The 21,156-nt window shown below is 36.6% G+C and overlaps 1 protein-coding gene across 2 annotated transcripts in view; it reads right to left on the minus strand.

Moving 5' to 3' along the window:
* The window catches only part of LOC148648920 (UPF0524 protein C3orf70 homolog A-like), a 34,409-nt gene extending 13,492 nt beyond the window's left edge, over positions 1-20,917 (minus strand). For both annotated transcript variants that reach the window (XR_015926564.1, XM_088607293.1), the window contains exon 1: positions 19,679-20,917. Coding sequence is in view for 1 of the 2 variants with exons in the window: in XM_088607293.1 (XP_088463419.1) it covers positions 19,679-19,862 (184 nt within the window). In the remaining variant the exon portion in view is untranslated. The remainder of the gene's footprint in view (positions 1-19,678) is intronic.
* Between the last annotated feature and the right edge of the window lie 239 nt (positions 20,918-21,156).

Below are 21,156 nucleotides of genomic sequence, written 5' to 3' on the forward strand. Positions count from 1 at the left end.
TTTAGCAGAGATCTGAGCAACCAAAAAATGCAAACATTTTAATTCAGAACGGTTTTCATCAGTTGTAGGGATCTGTTTTAATGTGTCATCTGCTTCTCCACCCAGCCCCAGTTGTTCGATATGGAGCCTGATGTAATTCATAAAGGAAGATATAAAATCCGAACAGGTGGTACTTTGCACAAATGTCATCTGATAAGCCTTTAATCTGAGAAAGCATATTGCAAATTACACTAAATTAATAATACTTAATTAGCAATACTAAATGATGCTGAGGTATGGGAATTTTTTCATCAGCTGTGAACCAGATTACATCTTCTTCTTCTTCTTCTTCTTCTTTTTCACAGCCTTAGTCCCAGACTGTCCTGGGGTCAGCTGCTTTGGTTGCTCTTCTCCACTTGTCTCTGTTGAGCACATCTTCCTCACTCACATACCTCCATATCTTTTCTCACACAATCTATCCATCTCTTTCTAGGCCTGCCTCTTCCTCTTTTACCTTCCACCTCAAATTCCATTACCTTCTTTGTTACTTCCTCAACGTCCCTCCTCATGATATGTCCATACCACTGTAACCTCGCCTCTCGCATCTTCTCAGCCACATCCACCACCCTACATCGTCTATGGATTTCTTCATTTCTGATCTTATCCTTCATTGAAATCTGCAGAATCCATCTCAACATCCAAGTTTGTAAAATAAAAGTTTGTTCATTTATTATAACATTGAGAATAAAACTAGAAGGAACTACTGACAATCCACGTCTGTAAATGCTTCTGTACCAGGGATACCTGGATTGTTACTAAGAGCTCTTATATTGTACCACTGTGTTGCTCACACTGATGCTTGTGTTTAGTTACTAAAGGCACACCTTTCTTAACCATGTCTGTAATTCTACTGATCTGAGGATCTGAGGCTTCAATTAAGACTTGTCCCTTTACGTGATAGGATGTTAATTTAACTAAGAATTATTTCTTACAGAGAACACTGAATATAACTGCAGCCTGAAAGTCTTTTAGGTCAGAAGTATCTTATTTCATTATATTCATCTTTATTATTTCATTTTTACAATTATGAGTCTGATCTGCCCTTCATACCATTATCCCTGAAAGCCTGGCTTTATACATTCCAGATATTTGATACGAGTAGGTGTTTTTGTTTCAGCTAGCTATGGGGAGGAAATGCATACTAGGAGATTGAATAAATTAACAGCATTCTGGACTATGCTATCCCCCACCATCACTCCTTCCTCTCTCAAAAACACAACAATTCATTATTTTTGCATGCAAAATCGCTAGAAGGGAGATGACTTAACAGACCCTGCAAGAGCATGATGCCTACAATCCAAGCTATAGCAGACCATGCTATCTATGATTTTAAGTTGGAGGGTTTCTTGCAAAATGGTCCATTTTCTTTTTAAGAGTAACCCCTTCACATTACAAATTTGTTTTTCCTTGTCATCTTAACCTGAATTATGAGCCCAACCCTTCTAGAAAATGTTTCTTGAAAAATCCATGTAAAAAAAACCCCATCCAGCTTTTCTGTGTAGAATGGATCACAGGATCTTTTTCTACCCAAACTAAATGAGATGTTTAAAAAAAACACTTCTGCATGAAAAAACAAATGTACATCAGTAAATTATTTAACAAAATGACAAATTCAAATGGTATTAAAAAAGGATGCATGTGGTTTACTGGAATTTCATGAAGAAGAATCTTTAAAATAAAATGTATAACTGATAATTCTGTTCATGACTGTTGATAATCCCAAGGGGAATTCTAAATGTGCAGCCTTCATCTACTGATGGGCAGCAGAAAATCTGTTCAAGTGATGTAAAAGAGCAAGTTCAAACAAGACAGCACAGAGTATGTTTAAGCCTCAGTCATTCTTGTAGGTTTAACATTTTAGCCTCCTTAAGATAAATCTGAGAAAGTATATTTTCTGAAAGTATACATTTTCTGGCTGCTGAAAAACAGCATGCAGATATGGATAAAACTGGATAGCACAACAGCATGAATGCATGTTTTATCAACGTACATGGCTTTATCATAAAACTTGCTGTTTCCACTCTAGGCCATTAACATAAGAGCCTCTTTCTTATATAAAGACGTTTTTATTTGCTTGTTAAAATGAACATGGCTTTTACAAACCATAAAATAGTCCTTTACAGCTAAAGTGACCAATGTCTTCGTGTTCTCCAGAAATGCTTTTCGCTACAGTATCTCTATCTAATAGCCCATGTAATATTCTAATACTGCATCAAAAATAATAATCTAATACTGCATCAAAAATAATAATGTAATACTGCATCAAAAATGCATTGAGGAACACATTGGCAAAATATAAAAAAACAAGTTATTTCTGGACATAAGTTATTAAAGCTCTATACTTTCATGAGGGCTGAAGAGAGTCAAGGAGTCTCTGAGTTTCAAACCACAATGTAATCAACCATAGGAAATCAGTGTGTTCAAAAAGAAAGGAATCATTAGGGACTTCTGAAAAGACAGTTATTTCCATCTCAAAGGCAACAGTCTGCAATATATATACCTTCATACACAGAGAATCGCCAGAGATAAAGTATAATATGATAATCATGGCACAAGCTCTCCCAGGCATCTAAAGCTTCCCTCCTGGAGTGTGCTGAGCAGCATCTATACACTCCGTGCAGCTTGTACACATCAGTGACCGGCAGTGACTAATTTTCCAGCCACATTAAAACTGATAATACACCACAATGTTTCTGCCAAAGCAGATTAAAAAGGAGGCATAACGAGCACAGAATTTCAACAGTACAGTTCCAACTGTAAATTGTAAATCTATGTATATAACTGTGCGTTTTTACATAATGTGGTATTTTTTCTGCAGTGTATGTATTTTTTCTTTATATATGACAGGGATTTTTAGCATGAAGGGTTTGACATTTTTAGGACTGTGTGTTTTTCATTCTTTTTTTTTCAATAAAGATATGAAATTGTTTTAATGAGCCAACCTCTGACAAGTACCTCCAGAGACTAAAGAGCTGCTTATTTATTCAAATTTTGTAGACTATAAAAACTACCTGCTTGTTTACAAAAGCCATGTGTAATACTAGCTCATGCCCTAATTGCTTCCCAGGGAAGAAGAGAAAACACTGACTCAAATACAGATAGTCTCAATAGTAAGAGATACAAATAATCTTGTGAAACACATGCAATAATTAAGAGATGAGACATAATTAGATTTTAACACTAATTTCTTTATTTTCAGCTATATTTTGCATCTTAAAATTGATTGTAGGAATGCATATGAAAAATCTGTGTGCTATGTAATAGACATTTCTATATGGCTTCCTGGCTTTATCATGTTGTGCCTTGAGATCTAAAACAATGATACAATTGCTGCAATATATGATACCACTTCTTTTTAAACTATTTTAATCCCACAGTACTTTACATTTTTCATGTAATGTTTTACCTTTTCTAGCTGCAAGGTATCAGCATGTGTTTTCTAGATTACTAAAATGTATTCTGAAAATATTTTAATACATTTTATGGCATTTTCAATCTGATTTCTGTACCAAACTGACAGACTGCTAAATGAAACAAACCCTGTTTTCCCTAGGGCAAGCTGACAGTAAAGATAAGTTATTTCTTCTTATCAAGTTGTCAGGCTTATGAAAATCCTTTGATTTGTATTCATTGTAACAGAACTACTTCCACATACAAAGAACTGGGGCCATGCTTTAAGGTTCCCTGTAGCAGCGTTGATACACATACATAATGACAAAGTTGAGACAGTGAAGACAAAAACCAGAAGTTTGAGGAGTACTCTACTGGAATACTAGACTGAAAATCCAGGAAAGCACTTCTAATGAAGGTTAAATGAATATAGGCAAATCTTTAATCATGAATTACTAATTACTGTTAAGTAATTTAGTAATTCATGACTACAAAAAGTGACTACAAAAAGTCGGGCTTAAAATTCGTAATAATTTCAGGAGGCACTGTTGAGCAGTATGATGTGAAGATGCAAAATTCATAAGAATTTCTTTGCCCATGAAATAGCATTAAAAAACTAGGTTTGTGCGTGGAAAGTCACATTACATTTTTATAAGGTATGAAAAAGTGTCTTCAGCCCTTCACTGCCACCCACAGAAGCAGTTTCAACTGGAAAATATCTACATATTCCACTTTCTGACACCACAAAGCATAAGAGAATTACTGTACAAGCTGATCTGTGGTACCATGGGATTAAAATATTCAACACTTACAACATTCAAACAGTTAAACAATGCACAGTTCAAGAGAATGTCAGCACCAGATTCAGGACTCAAGATTCTACCAAGATGCCATACAGTATGTTAGCATTGAAATCTGAATTTCTAATTGTTCACAAATACATGTCACTTATTGAGCTAAGCAGACGAAGAATGATACTTTGTCTGTTTAGACACACCCGAAGAAGGCTTCACAGCCGAAACCTTGTATTTTCTTTCTACTCTTTTCAGCATGGAATAAACCTATTACTTGTTCCAAAGAATGATACTTGATTACTTTGGAAATTACTTACTTTTTGCACACACACCAAATGCATGAAACTAAAATCACAGACATGATGGTATGTTTAGGGTGATTATCTTTCTGGAATATTGAAATCTGTCCAATCAGTGTTCTCCCAGGTGAATAAACATGAAGGAATGGAAAAAACACAGCAGTACTTCAGCTGATTTATAAACCACCTATTTTGCAAACCTAACACCACACTGACCCTCTAGAAAGTCCCTTCAATTTGATTTATGGTCATGTGCTCCTTTTCCCTTGCTGCAAAGCTCCAAACCACAGTCTGTGTGTGTCATAACAAAAATAAAAATCAGATAAACAATATTTGCCTGTTTTTCAGGATTTTCAGCCATAGGCATTTGTCATTAGTTTTTCAAGCAAAACTGGATGCTTTAACAAAATTGCATACTTTGGACTATTGTAAATAGCTTACCATGTATTATATTTTACTAAGTAAAAAATAATATATGTTAGAATCTGCATTATAAAAACTTTTTTAAAACAATTCTGTCACAAACATTAATCCTGAAGGTAAAACTAATGTTTATATCGAAAATTTAATTTGTGCCTGTGTGGTTCAAATACAAATACAGTATGTAACATCTGAGAAAACAAAAAAAATGCACAAACTGATCTTAAAACCATCTTTCTTAAAGAAAATTTCATGTTAAAGCAAACACCATGATATTCAAATAAACCAGCTTACACAAGGAACCATATTCTTTCTCCAGATTTCATCTGCAGCTTTGATTGTAAATGAAAACATTAAAAATGTCAAGGAGGATGCAAAGTCACGGGTAATGACTTTTGTTTGAAACCCTTTTTTCTCCTGTCAAAACAAACAGGAAAGCACTTAGGACATTTCTCCTTGATATTATACAGACAAGGATTTAACCCCTAGAGCATACATCTTTGTTCAAGAGGTATAGAATCAGTACAATATAAAGTACTTAGCCCTGACTCAAATACCAATTTTGACAATAATATTGTAAAGAAGGTAATAAACAACTTCAGTGGGCTATAAAAGGTACAGTGCCACTAACCCAAAACATCCAACGTTTTCTTAACAAGGACTCATGGAGATCTAACTGATCATCTCATTACTACGAAGTAATTGGAATGAAGAGAAGTTAACATCATACAGTAGATTAGTAATCAGGAACCAGGTACGACTGTACCCAATGCAACAATTTATTGCAGTACTTAAAAAAGTAAATGTCCAGAAACTATAATACCACAAATAACTGAAGCTTTCTTCTTTGAGCACCACTGCCACTACAGGTACTTGGGATCTTTGCTTATTTATAGCATGGGATAATTGTTAAATAATTCATGTTTCCTCATTTATTACGCCACAGTGGAAATCAAGTTTAAAAATATGGACTTCTTATACAACATGTACAGTATACCACAGTTTATTTTCTTGTTGTCTTTCTCTCTATAAATATATAAAAATGAGATTGTTTGCTTTTGGGCTATTTTAAATAGTGGAGCTTTACAAGTAAAATTGACAGTTTTCTGAAAATTGTGAGTTGATGACTACTTAATTCAACTTTCACTTTAAAAAATTCCAGGTTTCAAAGATCAGGAATATATGTGACGCTTGTGCAAAGCTTACGACAAATTAATATTCACACTGTATTCTGCACTTACAGCGGATAGCTCATGAGAAAGGGTAATTCAATTTAAAGAAAGCCAAATGTGTATATGCTTTGTATGCCACAGTCCTTACTGGTTATGTATTAGTACTTGTTCCTGGAATATCCCAGTCCAACAGACTTTGTAGGTTATCATCAGTTTTTTAACATATGGTACAATTATAATTTTGACCACATTAGTTGGTAAAAGCGCCTGTCTAGTAAACAAGAGATCCTGGTTTCAAATCCCAACAGTTGGGCGGTGTGGTGCCTCTGTGGCTAAGGATCTGAACCTGTGGCTGGAAGGTTGCTGGTTCAAATCTCACAGCTAGCAGCGGACTCCTACTCTGTTGGACCCCTGAGCAAGGCCCAGGCTGCTCCAGGGGGGCTGTACAATAGCTGACCCTGTGCTCTGACCTCAAACTTCTCCCTCTTGTGTCTGTGTTTCATGGAGAGCAAGTGGGGGTATGTGAAAAGATGAATTCCTAAAGCAAGAAATTGTATAGGGCTAATAAAGTGACATTATTATGTTAAAAGGGTAATTTGTTGAATTAAGAGTTTTTGAAGTAATTTAGAGATCAATTAATACTTCAATCTAAGAATTATTAATTCCTCAATGAACAGAGTTCTCTTAGCAGAACATATTACTTGTTTCATCAGTTGCTTACAGTTGTTACTAATCTTTGAAAACAGGGAAGAAACCATAAGACTACCTGGATTGGGGATCTCCAGGACCAGAACTGGAGACTCCTGTACTAGAGTCCTATAGGGTGTGGACAAAAAAAATGAATCATCTGGGTAAATGGGAGACACCAAGTATATTGAAAGCTCGGGCTTCCACACAGGTATGGCTCATGCATGAAGCAAAAAATGCTACAGAATGGTACACTTAGGGCCATTTGTACAAATTCTGGATATGCCTGGTTGCCTAGAATTATGCCTATCATGGCAGCTAGCACTGCAGCAAAAGGAGACTTCAGAGAGAGAGGAGTGATATTTGGAGTGCAAGTTTGCTCCTGGGCTTCAGTGACCAAGACAGCTTGATAAAAAAGAGTTCAGGTGGGTAGCTGCATCAGCCTGCGTAGGCTGCAAAGGAACAAGTAAAACGTTTATTCCATGCTGAAAAGAGAAGAAAGAAAACACACCATTTCAGCCGTGGAGCCTTTGTTCAGGTGTCCTCACCTGAAGCATGGAATAAACCTATTACTTGTTCCTTAATAAAAAAGATATCTTAAGGTGGCGTCCACATGGAAATCTGAGGTAAAGATCGTCGGCAAAGGGCCACAGGGGGCAGAAGCACGTACTCAAAGATCATGACACTCATGCAAATGCGAGGCAACTAAAAATCGATTGACTGCAAATTTCAACCTGAGAATCTTTAGAAATTGTTATGCGTGTCTGGTGCCAACCTAAAATCTGAGTTCTGGGTTCCAATAGTGAAGTATTCTGATGGTTTAGTAATGTTAGGGGCAAAGTTTTAGAGTGTGAATGGACCAAACACCCTTCACACCTAAGGAGCTTCACCTTTTCTTGTACTGTACATACAGTACCAAACAACTAAAAGGTCTTTGGATCAAAAGGCCCAGACGAGTCTGTAAGATTAATCTCCGAACCTAGTCCTGGAGAGCAAACGTTTACATGTTATACAATGGTCACAGATAATTCAATATTAGAACAATGGTCACAGATAATTCAATATTAGAAAATAAAGATTATTGTCAACCGCTATATAGTAATGCAAACATTCTCTGTGGCAAACTGCTGTGAAGGGCTCTATAGAAAACAAAAGACTGATTAAATGAAGATTATAATGGACTGAATAAAATAATATAGTCCTAAGGAGCAATGAAAACCAGAAGTGGCTCCTTGATAATATAGTGAACTTTGGTCTACAAAAATGAACAGCAGCCTTCAGATCAGCCTACAGTATTTAATGTATTTTTCTTAAGACTGCAGCATTTATTCTGGTGTTATGCAACACTTTCCTATTCGAACCTCAGAATTCACATTATAGTGCAAAAAACAGACTCTGGGACTTCTAAACCTGACAAAGAGCAATAGGTACCCTGGAGAAGAAGAGGGGTAAGAGTTTACTTAAATTTATTGAGGTCACAAAAAATTGAACAGTGCTTTAAAAATAAATTTAAAAAGCAAAACCTCTGATGACACAGGCATTTTTCTTATCTTAAAATCCTGTACATTTAGCTCCCATTTTCTGTTTTTCTACTGTATGTGATCTTCGTATGTATTTTTGTGATTATTATATTGTAGAAATAACAAATGTTTAAAAAGAATGCAGATACATCCATTATCCTTGTTTGTGTGCCAAAAACTGATTAGATTATTTTTTCTTTGGGTGGTGCTTGACCTGGGTTATACTTTATCCTGGCAATGCCATAATAAATAAGACAATCTGGGGAATGCATTGAGCAAAATTGACAGCTTCAGCAAATAGGGTTTTTGTTTTTCTCAATGCTCCTGGGCATTCTATCTTGTGCATTAATAACCATGGTTGTAATAAGACTTCACCCCTTTTCCACTTAGGTAAATCGGGTCATAGCAGAGCCTGAGGCTCTAGGCTGCTAGCTTTTAGCTTTGGCCTCAGGTGCATCCTTCTATACTAAATAAGCATCAAGATTCAATACTCTCACTTTGCTGAGGCCACTAACCAAATTGTTGGACAGTTCAAAGATTGCAGCATAGTTGCACAGCAAAGGTTGGAGGCTCTCAGGGTACCTTTTAGCATCTTGTCTGTGGGCCGCAGACGTCATTTTCTTTGTGCACTCAGTAAAGACTAAACATTCAGGCACTGAGAAAAACACTTGCAACATTGCTGTTTTAAAAGCTAGGTTTCGCTCCGACAGCCTCATTCTCCAATCTTTTTTTAGCTCCAGAATTCAGGATTTTATAATCAACATTTTAATCCCTCTGATATGCCTGCATCATTGAGATCGAATTGTTTTAGCCTGCCCTCACAGCTCATACTACACAGCCTAAGGATTAGTCTTGCTCTGCTTATATTACTGATGTTAGGGCAGAGTGGCTTAAACCTTAACAAATAAATAGTAAGACGTATTGTTTAGTAGTTGAATCCCCCGTATTTTCAATACTTCATGTTTTGTAAGCTAATGAACCTTTATAGTTAAATATTAAAACAGTGAACAAGTGGTTCTGCTTTGTTATGTTCATTTCAAAGTACCCAAGTAGGTTTTTTGCCATATAACTCTTAGAAAAGATACAGAATTGTGCTGTATTATATTCACATGAGGAAAAAGTATTTACATAGTGAATAAATTAAGTTTACAACAAAAGTTCAGCTGGGTTGACAGCCACCTTGAGTTCAATTTGTCTCAGCTGCTCTTACTTAATCATTCCTAATGTCCTTCCATCCGTTTTCCAACAGCTTCATCCAATTCAGGGTCACGGGGAAGCCTATCTCAGCAAGCAATGGGTGGAAAATGGGATAGACTCTGGACAGGATAGCAGTCTATCACAGAGCACACACAGACATGCACACACAGGATCAATTTTCTCAAAAGCCAATTAACCTACCAGTATGGCTTGGACTGTGGAAGAAAATTAGAGCACCTAGCAAAAACCTACACAAACACAGGGAGAACATATAATCTACACAAAGCTAGCACTCCAGGTCCAGAATTGAATCAGGACCTCAGCACTAGGAGGCAACAATGCTAACCACTGCACCACCGTTCCACTGTCGTTCTTTATGTATTTTCCCAAATAAAACTATATCAATTCTATACGTAAGCCTATTTTCCTTCACATTCATCTTTTGCATCCCTCTTCTACCCATCTCCACCTTTGCAGCTATCCTGTTTAACTCATCAGTACATATAAGGGTCTTAACATCCTCATCCTATAGCCAAGTGGTTGGCCCTCAGCCAATAGGGTTAAGCCAAATCTCACTATGACCAAGAAGTTAGTAAATATTTCCTATACACTTAATTAATGGGTATTTTTTCTCCTTGTGAAAAAGTACTGATATCTATTTACATATGTACATTTTGTTTTTCTATGGTGGCTGGTTGGTTCAGGCTTTTCCTCTTAACCTCTAGTATCAGAAGTAATGGGATTGTCAGAACTGGGAACTGGGTGTACAAACTGCACAGGCTCACAGTTAAAATGGAAATGTTACTTCAATTTCAGCGACAAATGGAAACTGATATTTTAGTGTCACTTCAAATTCAGTTTTGTGAAGTTTTGGGGAAAAGTAGAAAACCTATACTTAGGACTTTGCATTGAAGCTGACTAGCCTGTGTATTTACTTAAATGTTTCTTTGAGTTTAAGAATGGCATGTTTATTGTGCTTTTTTCTAATTGAACTTTTCCTTTTGCCAATATTAATTCTAATTATCATTGTATTTTAGCAGATGACATAGATCTATTATCCACTTTGTGCCTGGGAAAATGGCGAAATATAGTTTTACAGGCAGCACGTTTCATTTTACTACAATGATCTATGAGAAGTCTTCAAACAAAATGTTTCAGTACTAGAAATTACCACATAGTATTTTTACAGGGTTATAAAACATAATACTGTATTTCTGCAGGTTTGTAAAAGCTTTAGAACTCATTTAGGACAAATGCATTCTTTCAAGTTATTTCCATGACTTTTTGTAACTTAGTACAATGCATTCTTCAGTTTATCATAGATACAGTACATGTATAAGTGTATATACAGTATGAAGTGCTACACTGGGAGTTAATTTTTCAACATCTGCTTTGAGTTTTGAGGAAAAGAGGGATTAGTGGATTTATTCTAGTGTTTCTGCAGAAAAAAATAAACTTTTATTGAATGTAAGCCTGCATTTTCAGATTCAAAGTCCTAAACTAACCAATTATCAAGGCACGGTAGAGCACAACCTGTTTTGAGGTCAAAATGAACATTATGTCTGATCTCATGATTGATCAAATACTGCTTCAGAATACTTCTTAATACAACAGCTTTATGTTATAATATTATGTTACAATAATAATACAGCTTTATGTTATAATATTATGTTATAATAATAATAATAAACTTTATTTTATATAGCACCTTTAAAGGTGGCTTTTCAAAGTGCTTTACAGAATGACAACAACAATAAATAAAAAGAATACACAAGATAAAACACAATTACAATATACAGAGGAGACCTTGGATGGTGGTACTAAGAAAAGCAGAGGGGTGAAGAATGGAACCAGTTAAGTAAAAGAGTTTAGAGAAGGTGACTCTCTGATATCCTTGGGCAGAGAGTTCCAGAGCTTGGGGGCAGAACAGGAGAAGGCCCTGTCACTCATTCAATGTAGACAGGCTTGGGGGACAGTTAGGAGACCAGAATAAGAAGAGAGAAGGTTGTGAGGTGGGGAGTAAGGTGATAATGGATCAGACAGGCACTGAGGTGCCAAGCCATGCAGAGCCTTATAGGTGAGCATGAGGATTTTAAAGTCTACACGGAATTTGACAGGGAGCCAGTGCAAAGACTCCAGGATAGAAGTAATGTGATCACTTGCACTAGACCTGGTCAGAATTCTGGCTGCTGAATTTTGGACATACTGCAGTTTGTTCAAAGTAGATTTAGATACCCCAGCAGGTAGAGCATTACAGCAGTCAATTCGAGAGAACACAAATGTGTTGATCAGCTTTTCGGCCACAGTTAGTGATAGCACAGGGCGTAGTCTAGAGATATTTCTGAGGTGAAAAAAAGATGTTTTGAAAATATGCTGCACATGTGGGTCGAATGTTAAGCCAGAATCGAATATCACCCCAAGGTTTTTCAATTTAGACTGAAGCTCAAGTACAGAACCATCTACAGATAGGGTGTCAGGATTGGCTTTACGAAGTTGATGGGGGGTGTCAATAAGCATGACTTCAGTCTTGTCACAGTTAAGATGAAGGAAATTTTGAGTCATCCAAGTTTTTATGTCAGAGATGTAATTAGAATAGAGACAGCCACATCAGTGTCAGGTTTGGTATGGATGAAGATTTGAGTATCATCAGCATAGAAATGATAGCTGAGGCCATTTGATCTTAAAAGCTGACCAAGGGGAAACATGTTAATGTAGACTTAACAAGACCAATTTCAGACCTATATCCATTAAGAGAAACAAAGTGACAGCGATCAATGAGGTAAGACTTGAACCATTTGAGAGCAGTGATAATGTTTATATATAATCTATTTTTCTGTTCCTGAGGTGGTTTATGGACATATGGTCTATAGACCCAATAACATTTCAAATTAAGCACAGAGTAGTCATTAAAAGAACAATTTATAACCTTTTCATTTGAAGAATTTACAATATAATATGCCATCCATGTTACATAATGGGAGCCTGTAATTAGTCTGTATTACTGAGGTGCAACTACAACCAGTACGTGTTCTAATACAATCATTTTTGCCCTTGTGATCTTTCAGTGAAAACTTGGTAAGAAATATAAACTGCTTTTCCAAGAAAAGTTGAAGAAAAATAATAGAATAAATTATAATTATAGAATTATAGAATTTTAAACAGTTTAAATCATAAGCATTTTAATTCCTGAAAATCTACACAGACTGAAGAAATATTAATACACTGGTTTCCAACTCCTTATACTGTATATACTGCAGAAATGGTGAAAAGTTCAAAAGTACAAAAAACAATAAACATATTCTCCCCCGATCCCTACAAAAGGTGATGTTTTCTGATGAATACTGGTCCTTAGTCCCATTTTGGTGTATTTTTGACTGAATGGTGTAATGGTTTAATAAAAAGACATTAATGCTACCTTTAAGTCACCGTGTTTTTTTCAGTGACAACCTCACTGCACAAAGTTATGCTTACAGTACAAACATTTCAGGCCTAGGGTGCTCTGAAGAAACATCAGCATCAATGTAAGATATTATTCTTTCAACATTATACTGTATAACACAATACATTCTGCTTTAATCTGGTGTCATATACTGACCCAGAGTAAAGTTTGATTTTAAAACCATCAGCCACCTACAGTAGGTTGGTTTTAAAATCAACTTGAATGAGTTAGCTAGATGTGTGTATGAACATCAACCGGTGGCAAACACAACTCCCGATCTGTCAGCAGCTTTACAAACTGAAAAGAGATCTGTGCGGAACATCTCAGTCAGTCCATGCAAAGCTGTTTGCATGCTACTTTTCAAAGTAATAGCGGAAGCACCATGCATTGACATTTTATATAGCAAAACCTGACAAAGTTGTACCATGTGACATAAATTATATCCACAAGAGACTTTCAAATACTCTTTCAGGCAGAATGTCATTTCCCTGGACACCAAGGCAAAAAGGGCTGAAGGGTACAATCATGTTTACAAATATGAAACTGCTAACAATCTTCTATGTGAAATCAACAATATTTTGTTGTACATAATACATAGAAAAAATAACTACTTTAATAAAATCATCTCACCATTTCCAATGTTAAACAAATGCTGAGAACTCAATTAGATCTCAATAATTAGGTCAAAGACTAATTCATTCCTTTTTCAATATTACTGTGAACACATTAAAATCCTTACAGTATAGGTAAAGGCTCAGATGCATTATTCTAAAATCAGAGATCCTAGTCCTGGAAAGCTTCTCCTCAGCTGGCAGTTACTAGAAAATCAATTATTTGTTTGATCTCTGTTTTATCATTAGTAAAATTGGAGGTAGATTAATTTCTAGCCCTGAGAAACTCTGAAGGAAACCAAGTGAAATCCAGAACAAAACATCAGAAATTAATTTTTTAAATAATTAGTTGAATTTGCATATGTAATAATTTTCTTTCACAAGTCAGAATGTTTTAGAATTGAGGAACAAAGATCAGGAAATCAATGATCCTGCATTGAAGAGACTAACCATGTTGAGGTTCAAGATGGGACAGGAATAAAAGCATATTGACTCCTGATCTTGGAAATCTTATAACAGTATTTGGATCATCACTGGGACACAGATTGATCTGTTTATCTGTGTGTATAATCAGTGTTAACAGTAGATAGGCCAGATGTGTTTTTGTGAAATTAATTTACAACTTCTTTTTTATCTATATATTTTCTAATAAATAACAGACCTCTATGATGCTGAAAGTAATTATGTTTAGGCCATAATATTTTTAGAATTTGCCTCTGACATTAGCTTATTTTTATTTCCAAAGGAACTCATCCCACAGAGCATTTAAATAAAACCATTAAATATTATACCATTATTCCAAAAACATTAACATGAAATGCTGTGCTCAAAAGCATCTGGACTACGTAATGTACAAAATCCATACCTCAAATTACAATGCTATGCACAGATTAACCTTGGAAGTCCCTAGACTCTATTTTCCACTGCATATTCAGCATAAACGGCTGGATACAGAATTTAACATCACTTACAATACAACACATTGTTGCTGCACGAAATATTCCTTAGGCTTTATCCACCAGGTGGGGTTCAGATAATCCTGGTCTGCTCAAATGGCCACATCAGATTTAAATCTGCTAGGGGAACATCCTGTATGTAATCTAGCCAAGCAAGATTAAGACAGCACACTGAATAAAAGAACCATACAGTTAAAGAACATAGGATGTATGTTAATCATAAACATACAACAGATGGCATCTGACAATACAATAAAATATTCTCAAGACCTATTATTCAGGTTTTCAAACAACTATCCCTTGTAAAGTAATAAAAGCCCGTCTTCTATTTCATTGCTCTGTATAACAGATTTCTACACATGCAATAAACACATGTTCTGTGCTGAAGTATTGTTTGATACCCTTAAAATGTTACTGTGTTGCTTCACCGACTGACAGGACCAGAAAATATGACCCTGAAACTGAATTCCTTTTATCTGCCTTCTCAGCTCACAAACCTCAGATGACCTGCATAACAGGCTGCATTATAGATTTGTGCTATTTATATATTCAAAATAAAATATGTATAAGCACAAAAGAGTCCTTGGAAAAAAAACACATTTTTTTACATCTAATCCTAAGAAGCTCACTGGAAGCCTCCACATGCAAAAAACAATACGAGCGTCTTCAAGTGGGCTTGACAACAAGAATTTTGGTTTGTCTCTGACATAATGTCTATTTATAATGAGAACAGGCTTGCATACAGTTATCATGAAGTCTTCTTTAAGTGGTCTGCAACTATAATAATGTTTCTGCCCTGACTTGTTACTTACGGGAATTAACAATGTCAGGCAAGGAAGGAAAAAGTTACAAAGAGCTGGGTGCCACAGCACGTTAAACAAAACAAATAATTTTGCCAGCATTTGCTTGACATGAAAATCACAGTGCATGTACATCAGTCAGTGATTACTGTATGTTGTAAGTGCATGTGTCTTAAGCCTCAATGGTTATAAAATGTACTAGGCAAAACAAATGGTTGATGAAAAAGGGATAATGAGCAGCTCTCATGGACAACATCTCAAATACTACTCTGCTACAGGGGTTTCAAAACACATTATAGGGCCAGATTGCAGGATTTCTGTGTGTCTTGAAGTCAGTAACCGCTCACATTAAGTACAGTGAGGTTATGTGCTCCACAAACCTAACTCAAATATGTAAAATTTATTTGTAGTTGCACCTATAGTAAACTAACAATAAAAATGGTAACAGGTCAGTAAACTTTACTACCTGTATGTAAAACACAGTTAGCTACATTACAAGCTACTGTACACTACAGCTATGCAGACCATGTGTTTTTCACATTTCAATTACACTTGTCACTTTTTGTGGGTTTGCTAGGATTTGTTATGGTGTATCTTAAAGTGTACTGTGCAGCAAATATTTGGTATACACTATAGTTAATACAAAACATTACATGCTAATCTAACAAAGTTGTTTTGTTTCCAGCAAGGTATTTTTCTCCTTAGCACTGAGTTACAGCATAATACTCTGGGGATTTTTTGTTGGGAGATGCATTCTTTTTGTGCAAAACAGACATCTGTTTCTCTGCTTACTTTATGAAGGGTGTAACATTCTCATCTGAAATGCTGGGTTCATTTAAATTTTTCTTACTTCCCCTTTTAATGGGAAAAACTAACCACCAAATGTGGACACAAATTTAAGAATATAAATTATATAGAACCCATACATTTGTCTTTTGTCTTTAATTGGGTGCAATCTGTTTCAGCCATCCCCTAAGAGAAATGGAATAAAGATGTAATTTAATTTATTTATCCCATCCGGCTGAGGAAATGACAATAAGACAGTAAGTACAAAGTTATCAGAAGCCCCAAATAAGTAAATGTGATGTCATAACACCATCAGAACTCTATATGTACAGTTTGAAATGATCTTGTTTCAAGTCGTTCAAATCGAAGGAGTCCTAAGGATTTGATTGTGGGGATTAGGATTCCACACTGTGCAGTGGAAGATGCTGCGATGTTCTAACATAAGAGTCCAAAAATTTGTGACACTGAAACTGGTTTTAATTAGCACATCTTGAAGGTGGTAATCTGACAGATCTTATCAACAAACAGAGGGCAGGATGGTGTGGCTGACAGAAATAGTCGTAAGAGGCAGAAGGACTAGAGAGCAAGTTAAGGAGGGATGGGGAGTACAGAGCCTGGTAAAGAAGCTACTGAAGGAGCTACGGATGTTTGCTGCCAAATGTCACGATTGTAGTCCCTCCCCCTTAAGGGCGCTCCGGCTCTTTCACTTCAGACTTGATTTTGTGCACCTGCCCCATGTTTCAGCCTCCTCCCAGCCCACCTTGTAAGCCAGACGCCCACTCAGTTCGGGGCTCTGCATTGATTCCCGAATCGTGCGAGCCCGGGACCTGGAATCACCTGGCTCCGTTATGGTTTTATTTTCCGTTCCTGTTCCTGTTCCCCGCCGGTTCCGATCCGGTTCCTGTTTTTATCCTGTCTAGTCTCAGATGGACCGCCCGGCTTTGGACTTTTTGGATTGCCCGTTTTGGATTCCCCATTTGGACTACTTCTGGATTGTTTGCCCCGGACTCACCCCCCTGGACACCTGTGCACTTTGGACACGCCTCTCGTTTTCATTCCCGACTCCTGCATGACTTTTTCCCCTGTGTTTTCCTCACTCCACCCCAGATCGTGTCGTCTGCATAGGGCCCTGAAAGAACTTGTGACTGCCAGCCAGACCGCAGGCAGAGAGGGGACAGGGGCTGACCGTTAGGGCACTTGTAGGAATGCCAGTGAGGTCCAGAAGATGGCTAGGACTAGTAGCAAGCAACAGCAGCAGCTGGTGTGGATTCAGAATGCAGGACGCTGGGAACACCTCTGGAATTGGTCTTCTTTTAGGGAGGGTGGAATAAGAAGAAATTGCAGTTGAATTGAGGTAAAAATCATCACTGGTGAGAGCATAGGTGATATCATGTCAACAGGTACAGTGTACTAGAGTCATGAAACTAAACTAAGATGAACTGAAGTGGGTGAAGTCAGACTTTGACTTCTTCTCAAGCTTCCATTTAGAATTCCATTAACATTATCTATACTCCACTCAGAGACAGAGACAGATAGTGAATATGGTTTGATTTCTAAACAGCCAAAGGTGCCCAACACAATGCACATATCCTAGAGTGACAAAACCAAATCTTTGTACATAGGACTGAGAAAACCTGCGTAGTGTGAATTTTAAAATCAGGGATCACTTACAGCACTTGAATTTTATTCACATGTAGTAACTCTTCATCACAGCTGATTGGTGGTGCACATGGAGATGTCTTTATTAGTGGTGAAATGCAATTCTAAATACATCAGCAAAAGTACTTTTAATATAGTATTTTATGTCCCCTTCTGTTCTGGGCCCTGATCTAGCAAAGGCAAATTGCCAAAATAAATTTTTTAGACATGCTAAGGTCTATAGAAGGAACATTATTACTCTCTGCTTTTTCCTACAGGACTTTTTTACTTGTATTGATACCTTAACTGATCGATTAAAAATTACAGTTTTACTAGTTTATAAATTACAAACTACAATGATAAATTACAATTTCAAATAGTCAAACACCACTGATTGTACCATTACATTTTCCTAACTACAAGTTCAAAATGTAGAGGTGAGAGTCATTGGATTTATTTTTATTAAATGTTGCTTGTTTTTTGACTGAATATACTTCAGTGTTTTTCCTGAGGTACCTGAACTATTTTAAACTGACATTTTCAATTATTACATTATTAATTATTCATTCGAGTATTCAGATTTATATATTATTAATATATTCAATAGAATCTTTAATTGAATGTGCTTACACTTTAGAAGTTTTTGTATGGTTATTTCAAATAATTTGTTTATTCATTAACCAACTGACTGAAACATGCGATTCTCCCACTGCTACATATGGGCGTATGGAATATATTCAGAGCAAATCAAAAATATTTACAATCAGGTATTAACCAGAACGTCGTATGCTTTTTATAACAGTCTTTGTTGTCATTTTGAAGGCAGGTGAAATTCCAGTTGTAAATGTCTTTCATTTAATTTATACACTTGACAATTCAATGTAATGGTGTTTTGATGTTTAGGTGACACAATTTGCTACAGAGGGCAGTTCGGGACGTGTCCGTGATGAAAATCAGGATTTATTTTCATCTTCTTGCAACGATAATTCTTAATACTAGCCATCCCACGTTCATGTAAATGTTTACCTGTTATTGTTCTTTTTCTTCTAAAATGTTAAGGAGATGTGTACGTCGTTAATTTAGTCCGTGTTCTGTAGCTTACATGTGTACATTTTCTGTTAGTCGTTCTGTGCAAGGAAGAATTAATCCAGCCTATGTCTCGTGTGCAGGTTTACTTGGTTTCTTCACTTAGTTTTAAACAGTGGAAATACGGCAGCTTACTAATAATTATTCGCCTTCTCGTTTAAAACTGAAATAACCGATTTTGTAACACATAAAACATATCACAGCCTGTTTACTAAACAACCATTATTATTATTATTATTATTATTATTATTATTATTATTATTATTATTTCTCCTTTGCATTGTCAAAGTACATTTAAGAAAAAGCTGTGCTAAATATAATAGGTTCCCGTGGCTGTTTGCCAACATTCATTTTTCTTAGATGTCCATTAATGTGTTTTTATTTGTAATGTTTCAACATTGTTATTCAAATAATCAAATTAGAAAAGAATGTATATAAGTAGACAAAGATTCTTCGTGGAAATGCAATCTACATTTTGTTTTTAAATCTTCAACTTCAGATTCATGAAATATTCAATTTTGTTTAATTTGGGGGAAAACATTTCAGAAAAGCGCAGTTTTGTTCCAAGAGATAAGTACATTTTCAAATAGACGAATAACTAAAATGATCCGAAATCAACAAGGAATTCTAGAAAAAGTAAATATGCGAAAAATGGCATTTTTAGTGAGCGATGGCCCGTAAGCACGACAGTAGCTACATATTTAATGAGTCTAAAATTGTTTAAAAGGTCGATTCGATACAAATTAAAAGAAAAACACCGTCTTTTACGTTTAAATTGTTTTTTTTCCAGACGTTTAGGACTGAGATTCCAAGAAGAAGAATGGATCTGAAACCCAGTACTCACAGTGACACCACCCTAGATGACAGCACCAGTGTAGTTTGAAACACTTTCCGTGGCTGTGAGTTGCACAGATAGAAAGCCCGTCACACGGCAGAAAGTCGGGTCTCCCGGCGCAGCTCTTTGCCAGCGCCTGTGCCTCGTCCAACTTGTCACTTTTCGGAACCCTCTGGCTTCCCGAGGCAGTCATCGCACAAATCCCAGGATCGACCCCGAACAAAGAATATTCCCTACTCGAGCAGTTAGCGCATAAATGACGAACGGGAAAAAAAGAACGCCCTTGTCAGCTGGTATTATATACAACAATACCTCATAACGTGCGCTCAAAAAAGGCGTTTTGGTGACACCTCCAAATTACCCATAAAGGATACAATAAAAACACGAGTCCTGGTGTTCTGCAATATGAAAGTAGAACCGCTGGCAATTAAAAAAACACACGCTATTGTCAGGAAATGGCCGATTCGCGAAAAAATACAGTTGATATATTGCACAACCGTCTTCGATCTGTATTTTTAAGTGTCGGTCGTTAATTCCAACTCGGTGAAAAGAAAGTCCCCATCCGAGGATTAGAGCGCCGAACTCCCTTAGCCGTGCTTTCGCTTCCCCCTCTGATGCTTCTCTGTTTTAACTTTATCACAACTCAGCAGTTAAATGGGAAGTCAGGGGGTCCGGTTACTCGCCAAAGAAGTGTGCAGGGCTTAACCCAGAGGTCTGTTTTTGAATCCATACGATTTAAAATAATGTTTTTCAGAATAGTTCATAAGATGTAACATTGTATTGATATTGGTGCCGAAACTAGTGTCTTAGCCTCGGTATCGACAGCTTTACAGTTAAATTCCTCTTCACCAGCAAAAAAAAAAAAGTATGCTACCTGGGTGCCTTGTGTACAGATCTCATCAGTCTCGCTCAAACCGGGATCCCAAGCGCACTCATCACGAAGATAAACTGGATGTCCGCAATTCAGATAGTCATTAACACTGAGGTTGCATAAAGGTGCCAGAGCACAAAATGAAAACGGTTAGTTGCAGCATCTCTAATAACAGTCTTACATTGCCGAGTAAAATAAGTTAAAAGTTGGATGTTTTGCAAGACCGTTTGTAAATCCGTTTCTTAAAAGTCGCTTCGACTGTGGCTCCTGTTTACTACTACGAGCTGCTGAAAGATTTCTATTGTAAAAAAAGAAAAAACACATTTCGACAGGCTACAGTTTTGAATCCCGACCCTCCCTCTCCGTGTTATAGCTAGTACCAGAAATGCAGCCTGGCCCCGGAATATGAATACCTGAATAACTTGTTTTTTTGAATACAGCACAGATGCACCAGCGGGTGGCGCTGCGGAAGTACTAGTCATGTCCACTATAGACTATAGCCTGTAACTGCACTGGATGAGCACTAAACTCAGCAGTCTTCAAACACACGCTTGAAACATGGATTGTACTGTAAATGTGTCATTCATCTATCTTTCATACCTGTTTTTTCGGAATG

This window comes from Lepisosteus platostomus, chromosome 14 (genome assembly GCF_059453375.1).
Source record: "Lepisosteus platostomus isolate fLepPlt1 chromosome 14, fLepPlt1.hap1, whole genome shotgun sequence".
NCBI lineage: Eukaryota > Metazoa > Chordata > Actinopteri > Semionotiformes > Lepisosteidae > Lepisosteus > Lepisosteus platostomus.